Source organism: Medicago truncatula, chromosome 2, assembly GCF_003473485.1.
Source record: "Medicago truncatula cultivar Jemalong A17 chromosome 2, MtrunA17r5.0-ANR, whole genome shotgun sequence".
Classification (NCBI taxonomy): Eukaryota; Viridiplantae; Streptophyta; class Magnoliopsida; order Fabales; family Fabaceae; genus Medicago; species Medicago truncatula.
In genome coordinates this window covers 2,542,382-2,556,011 of record NC_053043.1, presented here as the reverse complement: position 1 = coordinate 2,556,011, position 13,630 = coordinate 2,542,382, and the positions used below count along the sequence as shown (strand labels likewise).

Genomic DNA, 13,630 nt, shown 5'->3' with positions numbered 1-13,630 from the left:
TGGCAAAGTTGAAAAGAGAGTCCAAAGTCTTTAAATCTATTCAGTTACGGATCATTTCTTTGACTTCTGCAAGCACGATTCGACTATAAGGGTCTGTTTGAGAAACCCCAAAAAAGAGCTTTTAGCTTTTAGCTTATAGCTTATAAGCTCGTTTGACAAAAAAAGCTCTGTTTGGTAACATTTTTTTACCATGAGCTTATAGCTTATTTCACGAGCTTATAAGCTATTTTTCAGAAGCTATTCCAAGTAGCGTTTGAGCTTATAGCTTATAGCTTCTCACTTTTTCTTTCAATTTTACCTTTATTATTTCATTTAAATTGTATTTTTATCCATTATAATTTTTATAATAAGCTACGTAATAAAGACTACTATCCCTTTATTCCAATTTTTGTATATATATCAGCTGGCATTTTTATTTTTTTTAAATATATACCTTCGTTTTTTTTTTTTTACGAAACAAAATACCATTATTCTATTAGTGTTACTTTTTTTTTTATTTTTTTGTGGTAAGTGTTATTTTCTTTATTCTCTGTTATTAGTATTACTCTATTAGTGCTACCTTTTTTTTTTTTTTTGAGGTAAATGTTATTTTCTTTATAAAGTGGAAACACTTAAATGATAATAAATATAAGATAAAATTTTAGTGAATAAAATTTAATTTAATTTATAATACATAGGATATATTAAATTAATAAATTTAAAGTATTTTTTTAAAGAAAAATTAGTTTACAAAATTACAAATACTTAAATTAATGATATAATTTTTATTATGAATTAAGAATACCCTTTATGTCATTTTACATTTATCAGCTAGTTGAACCGCTATTTTTACCAAACACTTCAGTTAGCTTATCAGCTAGTTGCAGCTATCAGCTAGCTTATCAGCTATCCGCTATTTTTACCAAACAGAGCCTAAATGGTCTCGAATTTGTCCAAAGTATCCACATGCCTAGAATCAATTTGTTTGGTGGTGAGGATGTTGAGATCGGTGGGTGCCGCAAGTAGTTTTGCAATCAAAATTCTGTTCCAGCAAGTTAAGCTTTCTTGGGACATTTCATCAAACACCATGAAGACATATTTAAAACAAAATAAAATTAACAATAAAACACAAAACAAACCATTGAAAGAGTGGACCAGAGAAACATCAACAAGCAAGAGATCTAGGACGTATCCTAGCCATGGTGGTTTTGGTGGTGGTTCGGGTGGTGGTCGCATAGGCGGAAAGGAAGACTTAGCGACGGCTCGTGGTGGAGAAAGGAGATCATTGGTGAGTGAGAAAAATTCTAGAAAAGGATGAAGAGATAGATGAGGGGAAATGAAGATGCTCCCACTACAAGAGGAGGGAAATACCACCGAAGAGGTGGGGGAAGAAACCCACCATGAAGGTGGGGGTTGGCCACCAAACCCTAAGATTTGGGGGGACATTTTCTAGAGAGAAGGGAGAGCCTCTCTCTCTCTAGATTTTACCTGAGACCTTCTAGGTCTCAAGTTTGAATTCCCTATATGTCAACAATTTTTGTGTTGGGATGATTTATTTATAACTTTGATCTGACTTTCGGCTCCTACTAATGGACAATGATATTGATTTCACGAATTAGTCAGTTCTTAGTCCGAATACAAAATTAAAAAAAAAAAAATTAAATACCAATATTTTTTAATAAAAACTTAGGATGAAGAATAATACTCGGTCCAAGACATAAAACACCTTAAGGCTAAATCCCAAACCTTTGAATACAATGCTTGTACTTAATTAAATGTAAATACTACTTTTTTTTTAATGTGTAAATTTAATTTTCTCATGTAACTGCCGTCAAATATCAATATTTTTCTTTTTTTAAGGGAAATATCAATCTTCGGTATAAAAAAAAAAAGGGAGGGGAAATATCTATCTTTTAACCAACAATCTTCGGTATAAGTAACTGGTGAAGGATTTAATTCTTGAATATGAAAGAATTTGTTTGTAATGTGAGAACTTACTTAGTGTGTCCCATATATAAATTTTTCGACGAAGATTAGTCCGTACATAGAAACTTAATTTGTATCAATATTATTGGTAACAAAAAGAAAACATCAATCTTTCCATTGAGTTGTGTTGGGCAAGTAAGGGTTACAGCGTGGTATCTGTAAGGTAATTCCAACAATTTTTTATCGAAAACATTGATAATTTATACTCCCTCCTGTTACTATCATAAACAAAAATCAACTTTTTAGGTTCATTCATTAAATGATGTATTTGGTCTATATTATTGACCAAATAAGTCATTTAATGAATGAATCTAAAAAATTAATTTTTGTTTATAATAGTGATCGAAGAGACTATTAAGTATCAACTTTTTATTGAAATAACAATTATTTATTAAAAAATTATACATTAAATATAAAATACACAAGTTTTAATACAAACTTACTATTTTGAACTTTTTTAACATGTTCAAATTTTTACATCATAGAAAAATCCTTATATTTTTATCAAACAAAACCTTAACCAACCCTAAGACTTAATTAGTTAATGGAGAAGGTTAAACGGTACCCTTTGGGCATTGGTTAAGTAACCAAAAGAAGTATTCCCTCTATCTAATCTTATATTAAGTGACACAGTTGACCTTGTCACACATATCAATGCATAATTTTGATCTTAAATAACTTTACCAATCTATTAAAAAAAATTATAAAGATTTGATATTTTGAATATATTAATAGAGACGAATCCAACGACATCTTATATGATATTATTTATTTTTGTATATTTATATAAAAATATGGTCAAAATATATTAGATCAATAATGTATATTTTCAAATAGGTCATATATGAACGGAGTAACTTTTCTTAAAAAAAAAAAATGAAAGGAGTAACTATTAAAAAAAAGTAATATAATTAATAATTACTTTGATCAAAAGTTAAAACTTATATTTTAAAAAACAAAATTTCTATTTATAGATTTGTTAACTATGGACCCAAGACTCTTATCTAATTAAGGTTTTGAGACGGTGTGATTAAAGTTGCGACAAGTATGGGCCCACACCACCTAGCCCACAAAGTCTAACTTCCCCATTGAGTTGTGTTGGGTTACAGCTTAGTACTGTCTGTTTCCTTATATCAATCAATGCGTCTCTTAAATCCTCTCTGAACTCAACTCAACTCAACTCAACTCAACCAACACACTACCTACCTGGTACGTTCCTCGGTAACCTACGTTACTCTTCACTTTTTCACTTTTGCTTGTTTTTGTTTTTGTTTCTCTGTTCCTGTTACATTGAACTCATTCGACACCCATTATTGGTCATGTAACAACAATTTTGTCTTGTAGTTGTATCCCCTTTGTTGCTTTTCTTTGTGACCTTTGTTCCTTACCCTTTTAATCCCCTAGCTCAGTCAAGTGAGCTACCCATCCCATGCATGCACCCCCTGATCTGGGTCTCTTGACTTATTTGACCTTAAGAAAGAAGTACTATATGATATGTTGGTAAGACGTTTTAATTTCGTAAGGATTCGGATTTAGTGTCCTCTGCATGCAGTCAACACATCTGAAACGTTCGATCCGACGATATTTTCAACTTGGATTTTAATTTTTACTAAATACAAAATCCGAGCTTAAAATTTGTACCATATGAATTTGATCGGACGGTCCAAATGTTACTGCCTGCATCCACACACAACCCTCTCTTGGATAACTTATGAAACAGGATAACTTACTCTCAAAATAAGTGACCTAGTTTGACCATGACCATATACATTGACATGTGTGAATTAGTCTGTTGTCACTTAATATGGGATGGAGAGACCCTTGACAACAATCAGATCACACATAACTTATGCATGACATGAAATTTCAATAACAAAACATGACATCAATCACACATAAACCGATTAAAGAAATTTCTATTCAATTGTTGCTCTTTTGTTCCTCAAAATATAGTTGTCATGATTCAGACGTGTTTTACAAATATCTTGTGGGATTGTGTATGAATGCCGTCAATGAGTGCTTTAATTTTGTAGATAAATATTTTCCTTAAGATACCAATTGTGACCTTAAAATTGACTGTTTCAAAATATTTTTGTTAATGTTTACAGTGAGTTTTCTTTCCCATTTCAAAGGAGGATATTATTCACATTAAAGGAAAATGGGGCTTGCAATCAAGGTTAACCCAGTTGATTCTTATATGAGTGAGAATTTGGAAAGTCCTTATTCTGACGATAAAAGAATAAGGTTGGAAAGGCGATGGAGGAGACGGGAGGCAATGAATAATAGTTTGAAGCACAATTGTTTCACTACTGCTACAAAGACAACTACGAAGACTTGTGGAAATACTGATGTTTTAATTGATAAAAATGATGATTTGATAGATGAAGATTGGCTAATAGGTTTGAGTGTATATACAGGTGACAGTGGTGGTGAAATGGATGAAGATTGCGGATCCTTTTTGCCTACACATGATCCTGATATTCAAACTGGTGGCAGTTCAAATGGCAACAACAATGACATTGATGAAATCGATGCAGATTACACATCCTTTTTGGCTACTTATAATCATGATATTGAAACTGATTGTGCTACTAGTAACCATAGTGGTGATTCAAATATCAACAAGGACAGTGATGAAGTGGATTCAGATTACGCATCCTATTTGGCTACTTATAATCATGATATTGAAACTGATTGTGCTAGTAATCATAGTGGTGATTCAAATATCAACAAGGACAATGATGAAATGGATGCAGATTACGCATCCTATTTGGCTACTTGTAATCATGATATTGAAACTGATTGTGCTAGTCATCATAACAGTGATTCAACTATCAACAAGGACAGTGATGAAGTGGATGCAGATTACGCATCCTTTTTGTGTACACATGATCCTGATATTGAAACTGGTTGTGCAAGTAATCAGAGTAGTGGTTCAAATGGCAACAACAATGACAGTGATGAAATGGACGCAGATTATGCATCCTATCTGGCTGCTTGTAATCTTGATAGTGAAACTGATTGTGCTAGTAATCATAGTGGTAGTTCAAATATCAACAAGGACAATGATGAAGTGGATGCAGATTACGGATCCTTTTTGCCTACAACAAATGATCCTGATATTGAAACTTATTGCGCGAGTAATCATAGTGGCGGTTCACTAGTTTCTGATGTAAAATTTAATGAAGATTATGAACAGTTCCTTAATTCTGTGACTATTGTTGATGACGATAACGAGTATTTTCGTGATAAGAATGCCACTAACACATCCAATGTGGAGGATGATAGTAATTCCTCTGATTCAGATCTAATTATTTTGGATTCTTTTCCAATCTGTGGAAACACCCCTTTCGTTTCTTCAAAGACATATGATTCATCAGTAAGTGTCTTCAACTTTGCACAGTATATCTCTGTATTAGTCATATTTTGCAAATGATCCTTAAACATGCATGCTATTCAGTTTTTTTAAAAGAAAAAATTCCAAACAGTTAATTTTTAACTTCTTCCATAACACGTCTTTATGCTATCTGTTTTTAGTGTTTTGGAGAAGAAACGAACCCCGAAGACAACAAGCAAATAGCTGCTTATGATCATTCTCAATTTAGGAGAACACTTATGGAATGTCTTGAAAGGCCTTATGACGAAGAAGAGTATGATGACCTTCTGCTCAAAGTATCTAAACAAGCGAAAAAAGAACGTCATCTAGAAACACGGCAGGGGGTGGTTAAATCATATCACTGTGAAGGTCTCAGCAAATCATATCTTGATACGCACCCCGGTAGGTCCATATTTTCTCAAGTATTCTTCTGACTTAGATTTTCATCTTTCCTATCATAAAACCCTAAAACTATCTCCTATTGGCATATATTTTCTTCATATTTTGATAGTTGTTTGTGTTCGTTAAAATTATAAACAAGACTGTTGCTGTAAAATTTTAATGTGAAGGGGTTGAGTTGTGAGTATTATGTCCAAAACAATGTGTCAAGAGTAATTTAGAGCCTCAAATAAATGTAATTTGCTCATGAACTTATGAGTTAATTTAATATTGAACTAATATATAACACTAGAGGATTCTTGATTTCTCTGTAGTCAAGGATGTCTTTTAATCATGGGCTCATTCTGTGACTGACTACTACTGATTTCTAATCATCAGTATGTTTGGTTTAGATTTTGCTGAAAGAACATCATTTCAGTCTATATTCTAATTTGTGATTGTTTTAAGTTTCTATGCTCAATCTGATTTCCGGCCTCTATCAAATATTTGTTTCATAATTATGCAGATCTAGTAAAAGTTATTGCCCAGTTCAAGGAACAGCATAGGGTTTTGTTTCTCTTGCGAGGATTTTTTTTCTGGTTGCAAGTAAGTCGATAAATTTATGTTCACATAATTTCCTGTATTAGATCCATAATGGGGTATGATTGTTCGCCTAAGACAATAAATCTCCTACGATAAGTTTTTCATACACATGAATGACGAATCCCTGGATCCAACCCGAGAGCACATACATATAAATATTTACTTTAAACACTAAGCAGCACAGCGGCAAGCCCCTGTGTGTTTTGTCAATGACATTGATTTTTGCGAAATTGATGTTATATGGTTCGCATATATAATTCACTATATTTATACATCGTCTGCTAACTGTTGTTAATTGCTTGCAATGGAAGTTATGTTGATGTATTTTTCTCTGTCCATTTGTGCAGAGAGTGAGCCTCGCTGGAAGATTTCAGCCTTGGCGTGACGAAACATGTTTGGAGATATTGCGGAAAATGTAAAAATGGAATCTTTTATATCTAGGATTTGGAAGCAATATGGTTTTTAAATCTATACAGGCAGCAGTGTGTATGTACAGTTAAACTTATCACTGAACTATATGACAATGTATGCAGTAGCTGAAAGTTAAAGTTACTTCCTTGACAGCTCTTTGAGTAAGAAAACAAATACATTAATGGTTTTTTCTCTTTCCAATTCCTTGATTATCATTTATTTTTGTCACTTTTAATGTACCATCAAGAGTTAGAGGAAACCGGTTATTCGAGTTTAACAATTAGAGTAAAGGTCTAAACTAAACCTTGATAAAACAGAATATGAAACTATATTTTGGTCTCTGAAAATTTCATAAAAACTATGCATTATGGATCAAACCTTGAGAGGCTATAATCTTAATAAAATTTCGAACAATTTTTAATACTATGCATTATGGATCAAAATATAAAAGTGATTCAAAGTAGAATAAAAGGCCTGTTTGTTATAGCTTTCTTTGAAAACGATTTTTCAAATGTTTCAGAGACTAAATTGATGATAAAGTGATAGTTTAGAGACTAAATTGACTTTTTATTCCCCACACATGCCTAGAAATATACAGTATGAATAATTCTTTTGATATAAAATATGAATAATATATTAATTCTTCTTAATATATATATTCAATTAAAATTAAAATTTTGATTTAGTAATAATTTTATAAAAGCTTGATGTTATTTTGGTTTTTATTTTGTATATACTTTTAAAAATCTCATGTTTACTATTTTTAGAATTAGATGCTGTATAAATAAATTGCATTGCCAATTGTTAGTTGTTGCTACCAATTGAATTATCTGACCGACAAGATATCGTGGCACATATATCAAGGGTACTGAGATCATCATATTTGGATGTTTGTGCTTCTGATTTTATGAGCCACACATAATTTAGGTTGAGTTTCATTTCACTTTGTGACAAAGTAATATATTTATCATGTTTATAAAGTTTTTTTTTTCCCATATTCATTTCATGTGTCACTCTTACTCTTTCTTGGTATAAATCTCCCTAAAAGCAAACAAAGGCTTCTTCAGCTGCCTTGCCTTCATCTCTCCTCTTCCTTTTGGTAAGCATAAGCTGCTTCTGTTTTTTTACTTTAATTTACATAATAATTTAAGCTAGCATAGTTGTTTCAACATAAACAAAAACCATCAGCTTAATTTCTCCCAAAATCATGTTTTTCCTTCCAATTCAATGATAAGAACAACTAACTTTTTCATGTAAAAAGGATTCTCTCCTTGCCGCCATACACCGTAAAGTTAAATGAATGGTTGAGATTTCACTGCACAAAATTTTCACGACGGACGACTTTAAATTAAGCCTAGTTGATTCGTTGTAACTATAAGTAAAGGTTTCTTTGTATGTGGTTGCAGGAGTAGTGTAATATGGATTCTCTACCAACAGCAGAGATATGTGACACAAACGCAACACACTTAACAAATGGTGATTTGAGGATACTTCATCCAGTGTTCCAGAAGTATGGACAGTCTCAGGCATTCTCGGGGCCCGCTGTTACTGTAAAAGTGTTTGAAGATAATGTGTTGGTAAGAGAACTTCTTGAAACAAAAGGAGAAGGAAGAGTTTTGGTTGTTGATGGAGGAGGAAGCATGAGGTGTGCTCTTGTTGGAGGGAATTTGGTGCAGTTGGCACAAAACAAGGGGTGGTCTGGGATTGTTGTGAATGGTTGTATTAGAGATGTGGATGAGATTAATTTGTGTCAGGTTGGTGTTAGAGCTTTGGCTTCTCATCCACTTAAATCCAATAAAAACGGTACTGGTGAAAAACATGTTGCTGTTTATGTTGGAGGAACTTTTATTCGTGATGGAGAATGGCTCTATGCAGATAATGATGGTATCATTGTATCCAAGTTTGAGTTGTCCATTTGAAATAGTACTAGACTGTACTTTAGAGGTGTAATGTTTTTTCACTTGTATTTCAGCTTTGAGCCATTGTTGTAATGTCATGCTATTCTCAATCTTATGCATGAAATGAAATAATAAACAATAAAAGTTGAGTTAATTAGTATTTCAGAACTTACCATCAAGAGTTATAATGTGTCCACATTTTGATCTCAATTAAAAGATGTGTCCACATTTAGTTTTCGTATCTCGAGTATATATTACCTCCAGTGGAAGTAACATTTGGAAGAAAGGAAAGAAAAAAAACGGTATTTCTTCTTGTATAGGCAGTGGCCATTGCCTAAGACATGTTTTAAACCAGTGGCATACATCTGAAAAAGTTTACTCTTTGTAAAAGACCAAAATGACATTGGTCTTGAGTGTAAACCATATTTCCAATCCCAAATAAACACCTAACAAAATTAAACAAAACTTGTTCATCAATTCCCACTGGTCAATTTCGAAATTTCTCTCTGTGGATTATGATTACAATTTGTTGCTTTGTCAAACTTAAATCCAATGCCTTTGTTGAGAAGAAAGACAAGGATTCCAATGAAGTAGCGCAATTGTTAAGATGTTTATTCAACAAAAACAAGAAATACTATCATGGATTAATCGTAAAAACAAAAAACAAGAGAAAACAAACATAAATCAAGTTGAGGGATGAGTACTCATTTTTCTTGTTTTTTGTCGAACTGGCAGCAATTGAATTAGTCTCAGTTGTGAGAACAAAAAATACTTCAGTTTCTACTCATGACGAGAAACATCGGTTATTGCTAATTTTAAACCACTTCAAACATTAGTTCACTATAAATCACATGAGACACTTCTCATCTAAAAGGTCATCAATCATCATGAAGTAATAGTGGCAAACACCATTACTCTCATCAACGTTCTGTCGATGGGAGCTTGCAGATATCATGCCTCCTGGAGTCCTGGTGGGAAAAGCCTGCTGTTCATATTACCTATAAGTTGGTATAAAGGCTTCATTAAGATTCTGTGCACTTGTGGCCAACTTAATAAGAGCTTTGGGCATTAAAAGTTTTGGCCATTGCCCATTACTATACAGTGCACGCTGACAGAGAAATGGAAACACTTGATATAACTAAGTTTCTTTGATGTCATTAAGATATCCTTATTCCTTACAGTTGATTGAAGTGTTTGCTTAGATAAACTTGGCCTGGTGTTTCAAAATAGTGTATTAGTAGTAAAGGGATCCGTGAAGGAAAAAAAAAAAAAAAAAAAAAAGACCTATTGCCAGTGTGTGCACAACCAACTATGATTGAAACTATATAGTGAACCCTATTCTGGAATCCATACAATGAAACTATACAATGAACCCTCAAACTAGTAGATTATTGATGCATCATAATAATTCAGAGAACACAAACAACAAAAGTTCAACAACCAAACCAAATGCATGTTTTGAAATCCATTTCAAAGATTTCCCTATTTGTTTGAGCCAAACTTAAGCTCTCTGTAACTACATATACAAACATATTGGTATGATACCATTACAATCATCAAGACAACACAATTTGTATATAAGTATGTTCAGCAAAAGAATATACACAATATTTCTAAACCATGATAATTTCATATAGTCATCAATCGAATGGCACAACTGTTAATCAAATGACCATAACACAGCCTCAAAATTACTACAAATATAAACAGAGAACAAATCCAAAACATGTACCAAACTAACCACAAAACTTTACCTCAGAGAATACTGATGACTTGATTTCTCTGAGACATCTTTTTGAAGTCTTCACTCTTCACCGGTCAGTTTCGCGTCTTCCTCTGCCTGGTTTTCGTCATCAGAACCCACCACCAGCAATGGCCGTAATTCTCTTCTTAGCACATTTCGAGTCAGTTCTGCTTGTGTTGTATTCGATGGCACGCTTTGTTCCAGATCTGGCCGGTACCGGAGTGAACTGGGCCTATGGCAGGCTTCCATGGGCTTAAAAGTGAGGGGTTTGACTTTGGCATCATAATTGAATTAGTTTTCCACTTGAAGAAATATGTCACTCACACTCTTAGTATAAATCCCCCTCCTTACATATTCCAAAAAACCAAACAAAAGCTCACTCCTCAATCCCACTAATTAACTCCTCAACTCTTCTTCAGCTGTCTTCATCTCTCCTCTGCCTTTAATTTGGTAAGCATAATTCATAACCTGCAACTTTTTTTTAGCATAATTTGCATAATAATAATTTAAGCTGCCTTGGTTGTTTCTTTCAAACCTAAATTCCAATCCTATGCTTTCTTTACGTTGTTAATATTCCAAGCATATGCACAAACTTCAAAGTTCAAATCAACTAGTGCGTTTCCAAATAATTTTTGGAAAACCATCTTTATTTCTTCCAAAACCCTCTCTTTGTTAACTACAAATGAAAATCATGTTTTTTCTTCTAAATCAATGATATATCTTATGCTTTACTCTCTATATTATTAAGAACAACTAACTTCTTCATGTATACATCTCATGTGGAATTTTCACCAGAGATAGTTTGGTAAAAAAACTGTGATTTTCACTGTAGAAATTTTTCACAGCAAAAATTAAGTCCGGTTAATTCAATGTAATTATATAAGTAAAGGCTCGTTTACCTTTACAGTAACATTATCTTTATACGGCAAGGTTGGTTTAGTTGATAAAGAGTTAACTCACTTGTAAGGTTGTGGATTCAACTCTAAGTGTCGGTTGAAAACCTTTTGAGCGAGTGATTTATAAATACCTATGTTAGTGCTCGTCGAGCCTTGAAGCCTGCTATGACCCTGGTGTGCCCCAGAGGCTGAGATTCCGCTGCATAAAATTTTCAGTTCCTCAGAATCATTATATAAAGGTTCTTCTTGATGTGGTTGCAGGATTTGTGAAACATGGCTTCTCCAAGAACAGCAGAGATATGTGACACAAACGCAACACACATAGCAAGTGGTGATTTGAGAATACTGCATCCAGTGTTCCAGATATATGGCCACTGCCGGGCATTCTCCGGCCCCATCGTTACTGTAAAAGTGTTTGAAGACAATGTCTTGGCAAGAGAACTCCTTGAAACTAAAGGAGAAGGAAGAGTCTTGGTTATTGATCGAGGAGGAAGTATGAGGTGTGCTCTTGTTGGAGGGAATTTGGTGCAGTTGGCACAAAATACGGGGTGGTCCGGAATTATTGTGAATGGTTGTGTTAGAGATGTGGATGAGATTAATTTGTGTCAAGTTGGTGTTAGAGCTTTGGGTTCTTATCCACTTGGATCTAATGAAAAGGGTACTGGTGAAAAACATGTTGATGTTTATGTTGGAGGAACGTTTATTCGTGATGGAGAATGGCTTTATGCAGATAGTGATGGTATAATTGTTTCCAAGTTTGAGTTATCTATCAATCTGAAATAATACTAGACTGTGGAGGTGAAATGTTTTTTCAATTGAGTTTCAGCTTTGAGCCATTGTTGTAATGCCATGCTATTTTGAGTATCATGTATGAAATGAAAGAATAACAATAAATGCTGAGTGGGGATAAGAAAGTATTTCAGAATTTCTTGTGTGGGTGATGGTTATTGCCTAACACAGCATACGTTTAAAGTGATCAGGTGGCATTGGCATTACACCTGAAAGTTTTACTTTTTCTAAACACACAAAATGACATTGCATATTTCCCTAACCAAATAAAACTTGCTCACAAATTCTCAGTGGTAATTTCCAAAGTTATATGTGGATTGTGATTACAGTTTGTTGCTTTTTCAAATTTAATCTAAAACTGCCTTTGTTTGACTGTTTGGTTTGGAATTGGTATCAAATCTCAAACCACCAAAATCTAACGAGGAAGTGGTAAAATAGCAAACCAGTGTAGAATAGATAGATAAGAATGGTCAATAATATTATCAAAGAAAAATGGCAAACACTCAGAAAAAAAAATTAGTGGACTCCTTTAATTGTTGGAAGTGTAAGTATCGTAAAATAGATTGGGACAGTTTGAAGAAGAAAAAAAAAAAAATACGGTAATACCAACAAAGTAAGGCAATTTTTAAGTTTGGTAGCATCACCTTTTAAGTAGAAATTTATGGCCATCCATATCTTTACAACATAGAGTGACATCCATGTCTTTACGACATGATCAATGTTAATTTGACAAAGATAAAATGTACATATTAGAGAGTGACGTTTATAACTGCGTTAGCCGTTAGGACGAGTAATACTATGAATGTTCAAACTATTTTAAACATTAGTCTACAGTAAGCGATCATATAAGAGGATTTCTCGTCCAAAACGTCACCATGAAGTAATAGTTCAAATACTGTGGTTCATCAATCGGCCTCCAGATGGGAATCACATGTTGTTACATGTAACAAATCCAAGGGTATGGACTTGCTTGTTATATTTTAATACTTCAATTAAGATCGTGTGTGCTTGAAATTTCTAATGAAAAGGGTCTTGATACTCTCCCGGTGATAGTCATCAAAGAGTAAGTCGCTATTAAAGAAGGTGACTTCATCAAAGGGTCTTCGATTAAGACTGACAGTGAAATAGAAATACTTAAATTAAAATCTTTGAACAGTGTGCTTTATCAAGAAAAAATCCCAGGACAATGCAATGGTTTTGTCCTTTGATGGCCAAGTGGCTTAAAATAATGTTCATAATAAAAGGGTTCATGAATGAAGGGAAAGGACCAGTTACCAGCACAATGGACAGAATAAACTATAGGAAAATGTTATATATACACCCTTTATTCCCATACACCCTTGTACACCCCATACATTGGGAAGAGAGAAGAGGAGATAAAAGAAAAAGTGTGCTTGTGCGGGGTCTATGTGGCTACGTGTCAGATTTTTGTGTGGTGTCAAAGGATGTATTGCCACTTAAGGATGTCTATGTATCATAACTCTAAACTATAATATAGTATATAAAGAACTCAACATTTAAAATGGCAAAGTTCCCCTGCCATAACAAAATTAATTCATCCGTTGATCAA

The 13,630-nt window shown here is 33.4% G+C and overlaps 3 protein-coding genes across 4 annotated transcripts; all 3 read left to right on the top strand.

The window, feature by feature from the left end:
• The first annotated feature begins 3,020 nt into the window (after window positions 1-3,020).
• LOC11434827 (uncharacterized protein DDB_G0273453/DDB_G0273565) lies at window positions 3,021-6,934 on the top strand. 2 transcript variants are annotated; one of them, XM_003593332.4, is made up of 5 exons: window positions 3,021-3,174; window positions 4,074-5,344; window positions 5,503-5,743; window positions 6,246-6,325; window positions 6,670-6,934. In XM_003593332.4, the coding sequence occupies exons 2-5, from the start codon at window positions 4,124-4,126 to the stop codon at window positions 6,739-6,741; spliced, it is 1,614 nt and encodes a 537-aa protein (XP_003593380.2). In that variant the 5' UTR covers window positions 3,021-3,174; window positions 4,074-4,123; the 3' UTR covers window positions 6,742-6,934. The 2 variants fall into 2 exon arrangements, with proteins under 2 accessions (XP_003593380.2, XP_024632254.1); XM_024776486.2 differs by having other exon boundaries at window positions 3,031-3,186.
• Window positions 6,935-7,503: 569 nt separating this feature from the next.
• On the top strand, window positions 7,504-8,803 carry LOC25485895 (putative 4-hydroxy-4-methyl-2-oxoglutarate aldolase 3). Its single transcript, XM_013606984.3, has 2 exons — window positions 7,504-7,832; window positions 8,140-8,803. The coding sequence occupies exon 2, from the start codon at window positions 8,152-8,154 to the stop codon at window positions 8,650-8,652; it is 501 nt and encodes a 166-aa protein (XP_013462438.1). The 5' UTR covers window positions 7,504-7,832; window positions 8,140-8,151; the 3' UTR covers window positions 8,653-8,803.
• A 1,147-nt stretch (window positions 8,804-9,950) lies between these two features.
• LOC11418846 (putative 4-hydroxy-4-methyl-2-oxoglutarate aldolase 3) lies at window positions 9,951-12,196 on the top strand. Its single transcript, XM_024776488.2, has 2 exons — window positions 9,951-10,825; window positions 11,533-12,196. The coding sequence occupies exon 2, from the start codon at window positions 11,545-11,547 to the stop codon at window positions 12,052-12,054; it is 510 nt and encodes a 169-aa protein (XP_024632256.1). The 5' UTR covers window positions 9,951-10,825; window positions 11,533-11,544; the 3' UTR covers window positions 12,055-12,196.
• The last annotated feature ends 1,434 nt before the right edge of the window (window positions 12,197-13,630 follow it).